At 43.4% G+C, this 18,654-nt stretch overlaps 1 protein-coding gene across 2 annotated transcripts; it reads right to left on the reverse strand.

The window, feature by feature from the left end:
* Positions 1–2,991: 2,991 nt before the first annotated feature.
* LOC138962508 (uncharacterized) lies at positions 2,992–11,308 on the reverse strand. 2 transcript variants are annotated; one of them, XM_070334346.1, is made up of 5 exons: positions 10,974–11,308; positions 8,186–8,293; positions 5,631–5,729; positions 5,098–5,176; positions 2,992–4,367 (listed from the first exon to the last, which is right to left on the reverse strand). In XM_070334346.1, the coding sequence occupies exons 2-5, from the start codon at positions 8,226–8,228 to the stop codon at positions 3,461–3,463; spliced, it is 1,128 nt and encodes a 375-aa protein (XP_070190447.1). In that variant the 5' UTR covers positions 8,229–8,293; positions 10,974–11,308; the 3' UTR covers positions 2,992–3,460. The 2 variants fall into 2 exon arrangements, with proteins under 2 accessions (XP_070190447.1, XP_070190448.1); XM_070334347.1 differs by lacking the exon at positions 5,631–5,729 and having other exon boundaries at positions 10,974–11,306.
* Between the last annotated feature and the right edge of the window lie 7,346 nt (positions 11,309–18,654).

The following is an 18,654-nucleotide window of genomic DNA, read 5'->3' on the forward strand; positions in this document are numbered from 1 at the left end:
GCTATATCGGGGGCCCGGTAGCTCAGTTGGTAGAGCACTGGACTTGTGATCGTAAGGTCGCAGGTTCGAATTCAGGCCAGGACGGACACGGTGTGACGTTTTCATCTTTCGCCGTGTTGATATTTCGCTTCTCGTTGATCTAGTATAAACTCTACACTGAACAAAAAAACACCCTTCGATAGTACTGATGAGCGACCTTGTGTACCTTACATTCATGGGGCCAAATTTGTCCAACCAATTTTTTTTATTTAACTTAGAAATTTGATTCATCCTAAAATGTTTCCCTTCTTACTCAAGGGACGTAACCACTCGGTACACGTTTTCGAAGAATTCGATTTTGGGGGTGAAATCTATAAAAATGTTACCACCAATTTTCTTCACATGCAAGAAACTGACATGCTTTTCATCCATAAATAATTTCACTTCTTAATTTTACCAGGAAACAACATTTCAGTCTTGAGTATATGTCGAGGGGGAAATATGTACACAGGCGAAAGATGAAATCGTGACAACGGGTCAACTTTCTGTGCAGACCCAGTGACGGAAGCCATGTCCCACCCCCGTGTCACCACAATGACACGTAAAAGATCTCGGTCATTCTGCCATAAGTGCAGATGGCTGATACCACCTAAATACGCATACACTTGTGTATCTCGTCAAAAGCCGTGAGGGCGTAAAACTCGAATCATATAACCCATATCTTGTCCTTAAAAGGTGAAATATTAAGCCTGTAGGACATAAAGCTTTCTCTCTTTCCTGCTATATCAATGCGATTTATAAGTGTTGTTACACTGGAACTGTTGTAATATATCTGTTATTCGTGCTATTTTAAAAGTTGCTCTTACATCCGTATTATGATACAGAGTGTAATATATATTTTAAATTGTTGCCATTGTGGTTGAATTCATTTGAATTTATTCTTGTTTGTTTGTGTATTTGCATGATTGTGTCTGTGTTTCTTTGTTTGTTTCGGGGAGTGTTACCGTCTATGTGCCTCAGAGTCAGCGAGGCAGAATGCAGTTAGCTGCATATAACCGTCGCAGAGCACAGGTGTACACGACCCTCTCTGGTCCGCAGCTACATGGCCATGCGGAAGTGTTTAACCTTAATGTAGTCAATGAATAATCAAGAGTTTTGTTAAAGAAAACATTTGTCAAACAAATGATTAGCGCTTTAAATTTTGCTTTGTTTAGCTCTTTTTATTTAATTTTGCACGGAAGGGACTTTTTTTTCTTTAATCCAATATCGGTTTTTTGTTTTTTGTGTGTGTTTATTTATAAAAAAAAAAATTGGGGGGGGGGGGGTGTTTTTTGTTTAAGTTAGTTTGGTTGTCATCAGGTAGGATAACATTTAATGGTGTGTTGAATCGGTAAAATATTCTGAAGTTTAAATGTAAATCAACGTGAACCCAAGTAAATCGGTGTGGTGTTTTTTCACAAAACTTTGCACTATATGATGTCTTTCCTCACTTGACGTCTGGTCGACACCCACCTTATTTGGTAAATCATAGCATCTCAATAGTACAACAGATGGCCAAGCAAGATCAATTGGGCTGGAGAGAAAATCCACCACGGTGGTGCCAGGATAGTCCATTGGAAAGCCATGTATGAAAGAGGAATTTATAAGGGGGTCTTGTTGCTTTTTTTCTTTGCTTTTTTTTTAACACACACACACACAAAAAACTGTTCTAAAAACGCAAAAATGTTTTTAACACAAAAATGACGTCATCAAAATTTAAAGTGAGATGTAAATGTCATCAAGAATCTGTTTGCCCATTTTCATAAAAACAAATCTATGAAGTACTCTTTCAGGTGCACTATGTGCACACACACACACACACACACACACACACACATATACACATACGCACACACACACACACACGCACGCACGCCCACAAGCGCGCACACACGCACGCACGCCCACACGCACACACGCACGCACGCAAGCGCGCACGCACACGCACACACACACACACACACACACACACACACACACACACATAAATAGGAAGACAAACATTCTCTCCTGACCTCATTAACTTATTCAATAGTACATGTATTAAAATAAAAGAAATACAAACTCATACGTATAACAAAGTCTTTTTTCTGTCTCTTTTTACATTTAGTCAAGTTTTGACTAAATGTTTTAACGTAGAGGGGGGAATCGAGACGAGGGTCGTGGTGTATGTGCGTGTGTGTGTGTGTGTGTGTGTGTCTGTCTGTGTGTGTGTGTGTGTAGAGCGATTGAGACTAAACTACTGGACCGATCTTTATGAAATTTGACATGAGAGTTCCTGGGTATGAAATCCCCGAACGTTTTTTTCATGTTTTTGACAAATGTCTTTGATGACGTCATATCCGGCTTTTCGTGAAAGTTGAGGCGGCACTGTCACGCCCTCATTTTTCAACCAAATTGGTTGAAATTTTGGTCGGGTAATGTTCGACGAAGCCCGGACTTCGGTATTGCATTTCAGCGTGGTGGCTTAAAAAATAATTAATGACTTTGGTCATTAAAAATCTGAAAATTGTAAAAAAAATATGTTTTTTATAAAACGATCCAAATTTACGTTTATCTTATTCTCCATCATTTTCTGATTCCAAAAACATATAAATATGTTATATTCGGATTAAAAACAAGTTCTGAAAATTAAATATATAAAAATTATTATCAAAATTAAATTTTCCAAATCAATTTAAAAACACTTTCATCTTATTCCTTGTCGGTTCCTGATTCCAAAAACATATAGATATGATATGTTTGGATTAAAAACACGCTCAGAAAGTTAAAACGAAGAGAGGTACAGAAAAGCGTGCTATCCTTCCCATCGCAACTACTACCCCGCTCTTCTTGTCAATTTCACTGCCTATGCCGTGAGCGGTGGACTGACGATGCTACGAGTATTCGGTCTTGCTGCGTTGCATTGCGTTCAGTTTCATTCTGTGAGTTCGACAGCTACTTGACTAAATGTTGTATTTTCGCCTTACGCGACTTGTTTAATCCTTCATATCAGGACAATGAAAACGACATGAATAAAACTGCACTCCTGAAAATGTAATGTAACCATTGTTCAATTTGGATCATTGAATGAGAGATAAAAACCACGTTGTCTACAATGTTTTGGCTGTTCACATTTTGTGTGGTTCCTACACACGGGCAAAAGCAAACGGCACATTCAAAACATGCACCTGAATACACATGTACATGTTTGGGTTTTTTTGTCTACGATTAAACGTTCCAATAACTAACCTGTCTTTGTGTTATGTGTTTGAGCGCGCGCGCGCGCGTGTGTGTGTGTGTGTGCGTGTGGATGGGTGTGTGTGTGTGTGTGTGTGTGTGTGTGTGTGTGTGTGTGTGTGTGTGTGTGTTATTCTTTTTTTGCCGTTAATATTAACTTTACTGCGTTGTCGTCGGTACGATGCCCGTCCGACTATGTTTGGCATGGATCAGTGGCTCTCCTTTACAATGTGGACTCGTATATCAGGTTATCGATCATCACAAACTCATCCTCCAGTTCATCTGTGACCATTTCACTTCCTGCCACAGTATCGTTATCTCGGAAATTGCCAGACTTTACGCGGTGTTCTTCAGTGGCTTGCCTCGGTCCAGAGGATTGGTAAATAACGTTGTCCACCATTACCTCATCCTCGTCAGTATCCTCAGTGTGGACAGTAGCGTCAGTACCTGTGGTGTTCTTGGTGACTTTGTCTGCAGACACGTAAGCAACGTTGTCGACCATGAACATATCGTCTTGTCCTTCTTCTCCGCACACTGTTTGCACAGACGCTTGCCACGTAGAGCTGGGTTTCTGGGATGACGGGTCTGGCAGTGAGCCTCTATGCTCTTGTATCTTCAGTTTCAGGGTTGATCCTAAAGCTGAGTCCTCATCAGTGTCAAAATCGACAATCTCGTAATGTCCATAACTGGTCGCCCCTTCCGTTTTTTGACCAGGCTGCCTCCTTTTACTCTGTTCAGGAATTTGACCGGGGAAAACTTGCAGCAATTCGTCAATGTCTTTGATGTCAGAGTAGTGATGGTTGCTCTGTCGTCCGCTGTCGTCATCGTGCGAGGCAGTCACTGGTCCAGACACGCCGTCATTGCCGCTCGAGTTTTCTCCAAGGTGAAGGGTGTGACCGTGTATGTAGACCGGAAATAGATCTTCGCCATCTTTGTCGTCATCAGGTTGAGCCTCCAAACTAAGATTCACGTTGGTTTCTTCATTAGGTTTGGGATCTTCTCCTATTTTTAAAATTAGTTTCACTGGAATCGGGTCCTGCTCTTCAGCGGACTTCAGGTCAAACCGGCCATTCTGTGCCACCGATTTGTTTCCTTGAATGTGTCCTTTGCTCTTTCTGGCCAGTCTCCATCTGCACACCAGTTGTATTGTATGAACATGTATTCTTCAACACTCTATTCTGTCACATTTTTCAATATGACTTCCTCTGTGTCAATCACAGATCTACACTAGTATTTGTAACAAAATAAATAGGATGTACCATTTTTGCTTCATTACTTCTCCGTTGTTGTTGCCTGTTTTGCTGTTTGGTCAGCATCTCTCTCTCTCTCTCTCTCTCTCTCTCTCTCTCTCTCTCTCTCTCTCTCTCTCTCTCTCTCTCTCTCTCTCTCTCTCTCTCTCTCTCTCTCTCTGTATGCATTTGATTTTATGAATAACCACATCAGTTTATGTATGCTCTACATGCCTCATCTTTATCATCATCATCATCATTATCATCATCATTATCGTCATCATCATCATCATCGTCATCTTTATTATCACGTTTTCCGACCTCCTTTTGTTGGTTTACTTTTTAACTTTTTTTTTATTTTTTTTAATTATATAATTGTGTGTCTATGCGTCCCAAGGACAGATTGTAAGAAAAGGCGTAGCCTTAAATCTAAATCCTTGTAAAATAAAGTTCAATTCAATTCAATTCAATTCAATTCTCTCTCTCTCTCTCTCTCTCTCTCTCTCTCTCTCTCTCTCTCTCTCTCTCTCTCTCTCTCTCTTTCCCTTCCTCTTAATCTTTTCCCCCAGCATCATTTGTACTTGCTTACACTTCAGATCGACAGGCAAACAAAGAGCAAAGTTGTAGTCACCTATAAGTAACGATGGTCAAGGCAGTTACGATGACCAGGACGCCGCCAGCTGACCCAGCGATGATGTAGATGAGGTCGGCTGTGTGAAAAACAGATCAAAATCAAGGTCAGGCATACAATTTGCGCCGAAGCGCGTAAAACTATTAACTTAATATATGAAGCACAGCGTTCAGCAAAAGGGTATACATCGTCTGAAAAAAAATTGGGGGTGGACAAGATGGACATGCAGGAAGCCGGTGCTGTCCGTGAAGATGCGATCGCGATCGCGTGTGTGGTTGAGAGTGAGAACCCGTCCTTCTGTTGCTGTTGCTGTTGTTGTTGTTGTTGTTGTTATTGATGATGTTATTGTTGTTGTTGTTGTTGTTGTTATTGATGTTGTTCTTGTTCTTGTTCTTGTTCTTCTTGTTCGTGTTCTTCTTGTACGTGTTGTTGTTCTTGTTGTTGTTCTTGCTGTTCTTGTTGTTCTTGTTCTTATTGTCAGAGGAGAGAGTCTGTCATCGTCAACTTGTGTAACGTTCTGTGTCAGTTTTTACCTTTAAAACAAGAAGTAGGCAAAGAGCAAAGAGCTGTCGTCGATGAGTTGACCGTTGTCGGAGTGTACTCGGTCGATGTGGTGTTAGAGGAAGCCTGACCTGTGGGTACAAGTCGTGTAGGTAGTTGTGGTTAACTGTGTCACTTGCTTGGTAGGTATTTATTTTATTTTATGCAATTTATATCGCGCACATATCTCAACCACGGATTTAAGGCGCAGGGATTTATTTATGCCGTGTGAGATGGAATTTTTTACACAATATATCACGCATTCACATCGGCCAGCAAACCTCAAGCCTATTAGGGCGAGCATTCACCTTTCACGGCCTATTATTCCAAGTCACACGGGTATTTGGTGGACATTTTTATGTATGCCTATACAATTTTGCCAGGAAAGACCCTTTTGTCAATCGTGGGATCTTTAACGTGCACACCCCAATGTAGTGTACACGAAGGGACCTCGGTTTTTCGTCTCATAATAATAATAATAATAATAATAAATAACTTTTCTATAGCGCGAGTCCCATCAATTGGCTCCAGGCGCTTTACAAATTCATTATAGAATAAACTAGCACAAATCAACAAGCATACAAAGCATACATTTAACACTAGCACTTGAACCCACCACCTAGGTCAGGAAAGGGAGGAGAAAATTGCTAACGCCCTGACCCAGGGTCGAACTCGCAACCTCTCGCTTCCGAGGCAAGTGCGTTTACCACTCGGCCACCCAGACCACGTAGTTGTGGTTAACTGTGTGACTTGCTTGGTAGGTAGTTGTGGTTAACTGTGTGACTTGCTTGGTAGGTAGTTGTGGTTAACCGTGTCACTTCCTTGGTAGGTAGTTGTGGTTAACTGTGTGACTTGCTTGGTAGGTAGTTGTGGTTAACTGTGTCACTTCCTTGGTAGGTAGTTGTGGTTAACTGTGTCACTAGCTTGGTAGGTAGTTGTGGTTAACTGTGTCACTTGCTTGGTAGGTAGTTGTGGTTAACTGTGTCACTAGCTTGGTAGGTAGTTGTGGTTAACTGTGTCACTTGCTTGGTAGGTAGTTGTGGTTAACTGTGTCACTTGCTTGGTAGGTAGTTGTGGTTAACCGTGTCACTTCCTTGGTAGGTAGTTGTGGTTAACCGTGTCACTTCCTTGGTAGGTAGTTGTGGTTAACTGTGTCACTTCCTTGGTAGGTAGTTGTGGTTAACTGTGTCACTTCCTTGGTAGGTAGTTGTGGTTAACTGTGTCACTTCCTTGGTAGGTAGTTGTGGTTAACTGTGTCACTAGCTTGGTAGGTAGTTGTGGTTAACTGTGTCACTTGCTTGGTAGGTAGTTGTGGTTAACCGTGTCACTTCCTTGGTAGGTAGTTGTGGTTAACTGTGTCACTTCCTTGGTAGGTAGTTGTGGTTAACTGTGTGACTTGCTTGGTAGGTAGTTGTGGTTAACTGTGTCACTAGCTTGGTAGGTAGTTGTGGTTAACTGTGTCACTTGCTTGGTAGGTAGTTGTGGTTAACTGTGTCACTAGCTTGGTAGGTAGTTGTGGTTAACTGTGTCACTTGCTTGGTAGGTAGTTGTGGTTAACCGTGTCACTTCCTTGGTAGGTAGTTGTGGTTAACTGTGTGACTTGCTTGGTAGGTAGTTGTGGTTAACTGTGTCACTAGCTTGGTAGGTAGTTGTGGTTAACTGTGTCACTAGCTTGGTAGGTAGTTGTGGTTAACTGTGTCACTTGCTTGGTAGGTAGTTGTGGTTAACTGTGTCACTAGCTTGGTAGGTAGTTGTGGTTAACTGTGTCACTAGCTTGGTAGGTAGTTGTGGTTAACTGTGTCACTAGCTTGGTAGGTAGTTGTGGTTAACTGTGTCACTTGCTTGGTAGGTAGTTGTGGTTAACTGTGTCACTAGCTTGGTAGGTAGTTGTGGTTAACTGTGTCACTAGCTTGGTAGGTAGTTGTGGTTAACTGTGTCACTAGCTTGGTAGGTAGTTGTGGTTAACTGTGTCACTTGCTTGGTAGGTAGTTGTGGTTAACTGTGTCACTAGCTTGGTAGGTAGTTGTGGTTAACTGTGTCACTAGCTTGGTAGGTAGTTGTGGTTAACTGTGTCACTTGCTTGGTAGGTAGTTGTGGTTAACTGTCATTTGCTTGGTAGGTAGTTGTGGTTAACTGTGTCACTAGCTTGGTAGGTAGTTGTGGTTAACTGTGTCACTTGCTTGGTGATGCTGGAGGTCACTGGTAATAATGATAATGATCATGATAAGAATAAAATGAATAACCAGAAGAAGAAGAAGAAGAAGAAGAAGAAGAATGACAGCTTATATAGCGCGAACCACAGAACACTTCTGTGCTATCCGTGCTGTACAGTACTACCTACGAATAACACTGCACTATATCAACGTCAAGTGACCTCTATATTGTCATTGTAACATAATAAGGAAACAATAGAATAACATCAACGCAACATGTACTTCGCAGAATGGGTTTGTCATTTTGGGAGCTAGGTTGCATCTTCACCATGCAGAAACAACTAAAATACATGGCAACAAAGTTAACTTCATGCACTCATCCGTGAGCAACTCACCACTCATCAAATGCAAGAGAAACAAATACGCCGGTATGTTCATGTTGAGGACGTTCCAAGGTGACCAGGGCCTGTTTTTCGATGCTGGTTTCGTGTGACGACAAGACGCTGAGAAAATATACATCCAAACATTGGAAAGTATCAGGAAACATTGCGGTCAAACTAAGGTCATGATAACTAGCAAAAAAAGCTAAACTGTAAAGTTGAGTGGGATAATTTAGAGAGAAAGTGTACCAATACAGTGTACGTTTAGTTCACTTTTTGCAAATATGTTCATGTTAATTATGCATGTTACTGTTTTAAGGTCATTCGAAAAGAGCTTACAGGATTTGATTTTTACTGAGAATCAAGAAAGACATCTAGTGTGTCGCTGCTAATTTCGCGTAGTCGGTAGTGCAGTGTGCGTGCGTGCGTGCGTGCGTGCGTGCGCGCGCGCGCGTGTGTGTGTGTGTGTATGTGTGTTTGTGCGTGTGTGTATATATATCTATGTGTGTGTGTGTGTGTGTGTGTGTGTGTGTGTGTGTGTGTGTGTGTGTGTGTGTGTGTGTGTGTGTGTGTGTGTGAGCGTGGGCGATCAAATAACAGTGGGGTGCCTTGAACTCATCCATCTCTACCCAGCGCATGAATGCTGTTTTCCTGCTTCAGCAGCGCCACGCAGAGACAATTTTTGGAGCTGGAAGGTGACATTAATACCAGTGTATACACGATTCATAGAAAGAGGAAAATCCTGTCTTCAGCCGAGCTGCTCACAATAACAGAACAGCCTATTGTCGAAACCGGAAAGTTGTTCAAGTTGACACGATGGGGTGCCGGTGGTCTTTATGTTTCGAATGGTAATTTTGATCTCTTTCTGACGACGATAGTAAACACTCTTCGACGCGATCTTGCTCGTCCGTCACTTAAATATGCCTGCCTTCGCGCATCCGCCATCTTGTAGCCTAAACCTCATACCCCGTCCTGGCATTGGCATGGGCCGGTAGGAGCATACCTAACCTCTGGTTGCTTTCCGAGGCTTTGAAGGGAAGGGTATTTTGCTGAATTACTTGTGCGACTGTGTCGATCAGTGACATTAATTCAGCAAAAATATCCAATATGCACAGAAAGCAACGAAGCTTTTGATTGGTTGGTATGTGTCCAAGTGAAAAGATGCTCTTATTCACGTGTGTGGTGGTCTACACGATTGCTTACACGAAAGGAAGAAGCCTTTAACTACGAGGTTACTGAATAAGAACATAAGGAAAATGTCTGGGCTCTGTAATGTTGCAAGAAAAAAAGGCAAGAATTTAAACGAAACGTTCAACCCTTTACAATGCAGGAAAAAGACTTTGTTGATCAATAGTTACATCTTAGTGTACAAAGATCTTCAGACCTGCGGACACGCTACATTAAACATACATTTCAGGAGACAGATATCCTGGACATTTATTATCAATTAATAAGGTGGTTTTTTTAAAGCCCTAAACAATAAAAAGAAAAATCTAGCTTAGCACATTACAATGTAAATAATGTACCGTCATCAGTAATGCCTCAAGTTTTCAGGTTATCAGCTCTCTCTCTCTCTCTCTCTCTCTCTCTCTCTCTCTCTCTCTCTCTCTCTCTCTCTCTCTCTCTCTCTCTCTCTCTTCTCTCTCTCTCTCTCTCTCTCTCTCTCTCTCTCTCCCTCTCTCTCGCTCTCTCTCTCTCTCTTTACAGCATATTTGCAAGAAAGTAGCCAAGAACGTTTTCCTCCTATCCAAGTTAAAGCAATTTACGGACAGAAGGACTCTGGAAATGTTCCACCATGCTCATGTAATGCCTCACATTAATTATGTTTCGACGCTCTGGGATGGCAGCAGTGATGTCCACTTGAAAAAGTTAGACTCTATCTATCGTCGCTCGGCCAAACTCATCGTTTGGATAATGCCTTAACAGATATGAAATTAAAAATGCTTAACTTTCTTCCACTGGAAAAGCATCTCAAGTTAAACAAAGCCATTTTCATGCATAAATTGTATTACGGTAAAGTGCCGATTTACATTACATCATTATTTAATAAAACTACCCACAGATATGGGTCGGTCAACTTGATCCCACCGATTCCACGAATTGACCTGTATAAGACCAGTCTTGCTTTTTCGGGTACTTCAGTTTGGAATTCGCTTCCATCATCCTTTAAGCACTTAAAGTCATTAAAAAGTTTTTAAAAATGTGTTAAAATGTGTTAAAAACCACTTAATGTTTGAGTAGTTTAACGCCTTTTGATTTACCACACTTAGTATTACGTCAAAGATATGCTGTGCATTGTATGTTCTGAACATATTTTTGTTGTACTATTGCTACATGTTCGATTGCTACCAGCTTGTATTTATAATTACCTGCATAGTATGCATTTGATTTTATGAATAACCACATATGTATGCTCTTCATGCCTCATCTTCATCATCATCATTATCATCATCATCATCATCATCATCATCGTTATCTTTATTATCACGTGCTGAAGTTTTTCGACCTCCTTTTGTTGGTCAACTTTTTAACTTTTTGACTTTTAATTTTTTAATTATATAAATGTGTGTCTATGCGTCCCAAGGACAGATTGTAAGAAAAGGCGTAGCCTTAAATCTTAATCCTTGTTAAATAAAGTTCAATTCAATTCTCCCCCTCTCTCCCCCCCCCCCCCCCCTTGTTCATTTGGCGCACTGCTGGAGTTACATATTCGTGGAGTATCAAATTGTTATAAACATATAGGCAGACCTGCATACACTTGCTAAGTATAGTAAAGTGACGGAAGGATACAAATCTGCCTCACCTGCTCATCGAAGTACTAGCGTGAAGCGGGCTAGTTTGGATGGCAGGCAATCTTGCAACTGATGTATTGACGTGGAAACGCCCAGATAACTGGCTGACTGGTGTCCTTGCCTGTGTTCTGCGCTTGACTGCAATGCCTATACCACTTTGACAATTTGAGATTACGTGTGACATCAATCCTATTAAAAAGGTTTCCTCGTCAGCAAACCAAACATTACTTTGGTTTTAAATGTCACACTAAACTTTTCGGATGAAGAAACACCCCTGCACCATACTAACAGACACACGAACGCACGCGCGCGCACACACACCCACACACACGCACGCACGCACGCACGCGCGCGCGCACACTCACACACACACACACACACAAACACACACTCACACACACACACATAACTCACACACTCATACATACATACATACATACAAACACACATACAAACGCACGCACGCACACACACAAACACACACACACACACACAAACGCACTGGCACACACAAACACAAACACACACACACACACACACTTGGTCGCAAGCTCATCCAAAATCGAAACAAGGAAATGTACTATAGAACAAGAAAAAGAACTATAAAGGTTTTATTTAGTTTTGCTCAACTTCCTACAGCGATTAGGGGAATCACTAAGCTACTCATTATAAAAATATCCAGTTCTCGGCGTCATTTGCACTTCCCTTTAGCTCTTAGCTCCAATATCGGTCTGTAAACCTGACAAGGAAAAGTGCAAAACAATGGCAGAATGCCAACACAAGATTTTCCTTGTCGCACTTGTTACATTTTCTCAAAACACAAACACTCGGCATTTTGCAGGTTAACAAAATACCATTTGTCACATACCAGGGTTGCCGTTTTTGCTACATAGATAAATTGCTGACTTTATTAAAGCGACATGAAATTCCGCGTGATTATCTGACGATTTTGAGCATGGGACTAAGTTTAGATGCCCCTTCAGAGACTTGGCAGTCTTTTACTGATTACAAGAAATTGGAAATTCTTTAAATTCTGCATGACATTTTCATGTTCGGAAATGGAATCAAAACAAAATTATATACGATCTCAACATACGAAAATTCATCAGCAAAACTTTAATAAAAAAAACACCACCTTTAGACAGGACCGAGAGTGGTTTAACATTTCTGTTAAATAATGTTAATTTTTGCTAGTCAGATCGATGGTCTTAGCAGAACAAAATACACACATACTTTGACATGTAACAGACGCAAGTAAGCAATGTAAAAAGTTGAAAATCATTATAATGATCCTAATTTCATTAATCATCCAAAATTATAACAGACGCAAATTGATAAGCAAAATTACTAATTCAAATAATCACAGACACACAACAAAAGAAGTATAAACCTAATGTCAGACACAAATAAGCGATATGGACACTTTTAAGTAATAGGATGCGAATGTTGAAAATAATGTATTAACAGACCCAAACAGGCAATGTGGACATCAGACAATAACTATTGACACAGATCGGGAACCTGGACATTATAGAATCTGTTTTAGGGAACAAAAGGGTTATCGCACTTAGTTTGGATCCGCGATAGCTCATGCTGTACCTGCAACGCAGTAGATACTACAACGTGTCCTTGGCCTGTCTAATTAGCGTCTTGCGTTATAACCTGCTGTAGCTTCCTTTTTCCCCGAGCGTTATCAGCCCCTTAACAGCACAACACCATGACAGGCGCAGTGGCCTAGTGAATAAGACGCCGGCTTCGCAAGCGGAAGGTCGTTGGTTCCAATCCCGGCCGATCTCCCAGGTCAACGTATGTGCAGACCTGCTAGCGCCCTATCCCTCTTCGTGTGTATTCACAAGCACAAGAGCAAGTGTGCACGGAAAAGAGTCGAGGCAGCTAAATTGAAGACGCTTGTTTTGGAACCTCGATCTCTTCTAAAACCTCGTGCAATCTAGAACGTCAAAGTAAAGAAACGTCACTCTGAAAGTGTGGCGTGACGTGTTTGTTCTAAAAATTCATCGAGGGTAATTAGCGAGCGCAATTTTTTTTCTATAATGACGTTTGTCTCGGTGACTTTGGCATCATAAGCAGTGGAAAAACAGGTCCCTGCCAGACTTGCTTGACATGACCTCATTTACATGATATACACACGTGTGATTTGAACGATTATTATCTCACGGGTGTCTCTCTCACGTATGTAGGATAAACAGCTGTTTTAAGGTCAGTTAGATTTGGTAGGTAGACTAAGGAGGAAATATGAACGGTGCGCTTCATGTGGCGATGTTGTCCTGATCCTGCCTGCTTTGTCTCGAGGCAATGTATCTCGTACACACACGGGACCGAAAGACAAAACAAACTTGTCACTGTTTCCACACATAGTCGTCTGCCTTATATTACTGTCCAGCTCTATTTCTTATTTAGACAACGACTGAGTTATGTAACAGATTTGTAGTCGACGAGGATTAAATAATGGCGCCTTTGATCAAAATGCAGTTATTGGCGTCGTCACCTGTACCCGGCAATATCGTTTTGACCGGAAATAATATCAAGCATAGACATTACAATTTCATAACACATTTTAATTTAAAGCGCCATCTCCTCCTTCACTTTAAGAACAGGTTCAAAACATAAGAACTAATTGAAAAACATCTATTTTACATCTTCCATAAAACCATTCATTGATCACAAGTCAAGTAAACAATAACTTTAGCAAATATGTACAGAGGGAGTGATTTTGAATCATTTCTGATGATTACTATGTGGTCAAAAGATAAGCCCGATTGTCACGGTTCAATTTTGTTAAAACTGATGGTTTCCAGTTTTGCCGAGAAATGTGGTAGAAGGGAGGGAAGTCAGGTTAGGAAAACAAAACAAGCTTAAACGAGTTATAGAACCTAGGGTCAGAAGTGAGACGGTCACGTGAGTGTGACGGACAGGACGGCATGCAGTTGTAACCTAAACTCACAGCGCAAGGACATGAAGTGTCGGTCTCAGGTGGTTCTCGATTGAACTCCTGACAGGACGGAAAGTGTGAAGGCTTGTTTGAATTCCGTTTCCCTAGAACAGTGTGGTGTGGTGTCTTCAAGGAAGAAAGCCCTTGTTCAAATGGCTTCTGTCAAGATGATGTTTTGCTCAAAGATTCATCCTATCACGGGATATTATGGTGAGCGAAAATGTTGAGTCTGCAGTGTGAGCGTGTTATGCTGAATATTCTGTAACTAGCAAGACCCTTAGTATGTTGGAAAGAATGTGTGAATATGTGCTTTATTTTCTGAGTTTCAGTTTGGTTTATGTTCGATTGTAGTAGGTATTATTTGGGATAGGAGGTTGGTAACTGTAGCGTTATGCCAGTGTTGCCATAATGTAGCTGACATACTCACACGACCAGCTCAACAGTTGGATAGTTTGGAAAGGTGTTTACTCAGAACATGTTGTAAAGATGGCGACCAAGATGGCGACCAAGATCTCGAGTCCCCCGGATGCTCATTAGCATATCAAGGGACGTAATACACATGGACTACGCGACATCTCCCTTCCTTTGAGATTGACAAATAAAGCCTTTCGAAGTGGCTTGCAATTAAATTTTAGTGTCCACAAATAACCGAGGAAGGAGATATGCAACTTTGCTTTTTGTAACTAAAGTTCATGAATCCAGCTTTGATTCTGCTTGCTTGCATAATGCACAATTAACGAATAACACAAGTTCACTTCCCTGCTTGGGCGATGACCTATACAGTTCACTCCTTGAAGCGGGCTGGCATGGTGATGACTCTGCCGCTGCGGGTAGTTACTGGTGTCGGGCTGTTGTTGATGATGCCCCGTGGAGATGGACTGCAGGTGGACCCTCCGGCGTCCCGGCCGGTGTTTCTTGGGGGTGAACCTCTGGCGGACCCACCGGCACCTGGGCTGGCGGCACCACTGCTGCTGGAGACGTTGCTGGACACTGGCCCTGGACACGGGCCTGGCTCGTTGTGAATGTAAGAGCCTGTCTGGACTGAACTGGATGCTTTGTGACTTGCACCACTCTTCTGGTCACTGGATACGGGGATGTGGGCTTCGTGTTGGGAAAGGTCAGTTTGGACAGGAATGGGGTAGGGAGTGGACTTCTCAGGCTGCAGACTATGTGAGCGCCTGAGGTGACGCCTGTTGCGCCGAAGCGTGCCTCGTGGCGATTTCACCACGTAGGATCTTAGTGCGACTTGCTGCTGCACCACTGTTGGGCTTCTCCAACTCTTCTCTCCGTCCAGCTTCTGCATCACGATGTCACCAGGAAGAAGCGTATCTAGGGGCCGTACTCCATTACGCCTATCAAATGTCTGTTTGTTCTTCTTCTTAGCCTTTGCATCATTGGCTGCCACTGTTGATTTCTCGCAGACTCTGGGCTCGAGGTTTTCAGACAGTGTTGGGAGCGTTGTTCTCAGACGTCTTCCTGATGCAAGCTGTGCTGGGCTGTAGCCTGTGGCTTCAATAGGTGTGTCTCTGTAGATGAGAAGAGCGAGTGCAGGATCATCTTGCGACAGTATCTTCTTTGCTGTCTGTACTGCTCGTTCCGCCTCACCGTTCGCCTGTGGAAAGTGAGGACTTGTAGTGACGTGTTTCAATCCCCACTCCTTTGCAAAGATCTGGAACTCTCCGGATGTGAACTGCGTTCCATTATCAGAAACAAGTATCTCGGGGATACCCTGTCGTGCAAACATGTCTTTCAGGTTCTTGACGACTTCTGCTGAAGTGATCGTCTTGAGGTGAGCCAGTTCAATGTACCGGGAGTAGTAATCCACAAGAACAAGGTATGACTGTCCCTTGAGTTCACACAGATCTGCTCCGCACTTCTGGAATGTTCGCTGAGGTAGCTCTGTTGGAATCAATGGCTCTTTGGTCTGCGATGGCCTCTTCTCCTGACAGTGCTTGCATTCTTCAACCAACTTCTTCATTCTGGCGCTGATTCCGGGCCACCAAACTGCTTCCTTCATCCTCTCTCTACATTTGGTGATCCCTTGATGACCCTCGTGGATTCTGCGTAGAATGTCGTCCTGTAGCGAAGCTGGGACCACGATGCGCTTTCCTCTAGTAAGAAGACCCTGATTCTCGCTGAGTTCACTGCGCACTGCGTAGTAGTCACGCAATCCATCCTCAACTTCGGTGATGTACTGCGGCCATCCTTCACGCGTATAGCGAAGTGCTTCTTGGATCAGTCTGTCTTTCTTCGTCTCCACTGCGATTTCTTGCATGCGTTTGTCTGACGCTGCACAAGACCAGGAAATGTCCACACCGTGTAGGTAGGCTTCCACATCTTCAATGAGTGTTGTGACCTCGTCTTGCTGTTCAGTGGTGAACTGAGGACTGCGAGAGAGAGCATCTGCGACGACAAGCTTCTTCCCCGGCACATACTCAGCTTTGACGCTGAACCTCATGAGACGCATCAGCATCCTTTGACATCGTATGGGCGTATCTTGAAGGTCTTTGTGGTTGATGATGGGCACGAGGGGCTTGTGATCTGTCTGAAGCGTCACGTTTTCCAGACCTATCAGGTATCTGCTGAATTTCTCACATGACCAGACTGCTGCCAGTGTCTCTTTCTCGATCTGGGCATATCTGCGTTCTGTGGTTGTCAATGTTCTTGAACAGTATGCGACAGGTTTCATGCCTTCGGGGTGTTCTTGCAGCAACACTCCTCCGATCCCATAACTGCTCGCATCTGCGCTGACGACTGTCGGCTTCCTCAGATCGTAGTGTGCTAGCGTTGGCGCTGAGGTAAGCATCTTCTTCACAGTCACCATGGCCTGGATCTGTGCTGGGCCCCACGTCCATGCCAGAAGTTGTGTCACTGGCTGGAGTACACTGGACAGGTTGGGCAGGTAGCGACCCAGGAAGTTGATCATACCAAGCATCCTCCTCAACTCGGGCACGTTGGTTGGATCTGTCATGGTCATGATGGCTTCCAGTTTGGCTGGATCTGGTGAGATGCCGTTCTTGCTGATTCGATGACCCAAGAACTCGATCTCATGCTTCCTGAGTTCGCACTTCTCCCGATTCAGCTTCAGGTTGACGCTGGCCAGTTTCTTAGTCACGCTTTCAAGATGTCGCTCATGTGCTGGTTCATCCTCACTGTGGACCATCATGTCATCGAAGAAACAAATGACGTTGGACTCATCCTTCAGTATGTTCTCCATGGTTCTTTGGAAAATCTCTGGAGCTGAAGTTATGCCGAATGGCAACCTCTTGCAGTAAAATCTACCGCATGGGGTAATGAAGGTAGTGAGCTTTGCTGACTCTGGGTCAAGTGGAATCTGGTAGAATCCTGATGTGGCGTCTAACTTGCTGAAAACTGCCGACCCAGACAGCTTGTGCAGGATGTCTTCGAGCGTGGTGAGTGTGTAGCGCTCACGCTTGACTGCTGCATTCAGATGCTTGTAGTCTGTGCAGATTCTCACTGATGCTGACTTCTTCATGACTGGCACTATCGGTGCACACCAATCTGTTGGTTCTGTCACCTCTTCTATAATCCCAGCCTTCTGCATCTTTGTGAGTTCATCTTTGACTTTGTCTAGCAGGGGCATTGGGATCCTTCTTGCTGAGTGAACACTGTACGCTTCAGATTCTGCTTTCAGAACGATCTTCACTGGTGGGCACTGGACAGGTTTGTCATCAAGCTCACCGAAGGGCACCTCAACAGCTTCAATCCTCATGACTAGGCCCATTCTTGCCGCTGCTTCTCTGCTGAGAAGGTTGTCTGTCTTTGACTGTACGACGAAGAGTCGAAGCGAGTGAAGCTGGTCGTGGACTTTGCTAATGGCCACAAATTGTCCCTCACACTTTAGGATACCTCCTGGACTACGCAGGATTGCGCTGGTTTTGCTAAGTTGTGGGCAAGGCTTCAGCTTTCGGTACTGCGCTGATGAGATAACGGACACGTCCGCTCCAGTATCAATCTTGAATGGGACGTCGCATCCTCCAAACTTGAGTGTCGTCATCCACGGCGGTTCCTTTTCGCCTTCTGAGCACAATGTTCCTACAAAATGTTCCTCTCGGCTTGCTTGAGCCTCTTCTGAATGCCCCCTCTGTGATGCCACCTCCATTTGTGGTTCATCTATGGCGCTGACTGCCTTGCTTCTGCAGACTGCTGCGAAATGGTTGTTGCGTCCGCACTTGTTGCACTTCTTGCCTTGTGCTGGGCACGCTTGTCTGTGGTGCTGACGACCGCAACGTGAACAGCTGGCCTCTTGCAGCTTCCCCCCCCCCCCCCCTTGGGTTGAGCCGCCTCTGCCTGGAGTATAACTACTGCCGCCTCTACGAGCGCTGCCAGCGCTACCTCCACGCCTGTTCTTTGATCACTACCTCCGCTTTGTCTGCGCTGTAGTGTGTCTACACTTGACTGCCGCTGGTCTGAGAGCTGTGATTTTACCAGTTCATACTGCCTAGCGTCCTGCACAGCACCTTCTAAGGTCAAGTCCGGTTTTAACTGCAGTTTTTCTGAAAGTTCAGTGTCTAGGACTCCTAACACCAATCTGTCCCTAATGGACTCTTCTTTGTTTGGGAACTCCGCTGTTGCAGCTAACTCATGCAGTGCACAAACATATGTTTCAATGTTTTCTTCAGGCTTCTGATTTCTAACGTGGAAATCTAACTCGTTCATGGATAATGTTTCTTTTTGGAACAAAATACCCATCAAATTTGCCAAGGACAACATTAAACTTC

This window comes from Littorina saxatilis, linkage group LG3 (genome assembly GCF_037325665.1).
Source record: "Littorina saxatilis isolate snail1 linkage group LG3, US_GU_Lsax_2.0, whole genome shotgun sequence".
In the NCBI taxonomy this organism is placed as follows: Eukaryota; Metazoa; Mollusca; class Gastropoda; order Littorinimorpha; family Littorinidae; genus Littorina; species Littorina saxatilis.

Bases quoted from the DNA above. Each gene is read 5' to 3' on its own strand.
- LOC138962508 (XM_070334346.1), bottom strand. From the start codon at position 8,228: ATGAACATACCGGCGTATTTGTTTCTCTTGCATTTGATGAGTG. The intron at 5,177-5,630 runs GTAAAAACTGAC...TTTTTCACACAG, and splicing joins GCCTACTTCTTGTTTTAAAG to CCGACCTCATCTACATCATC. The intron at 4,368-5,097 runs GTGACTACAACT...ACTGGTGTGCAG, and splicing joins TTGACCATCGTTACTTATAG to ATGGAGACTGGCCAGAAAGA.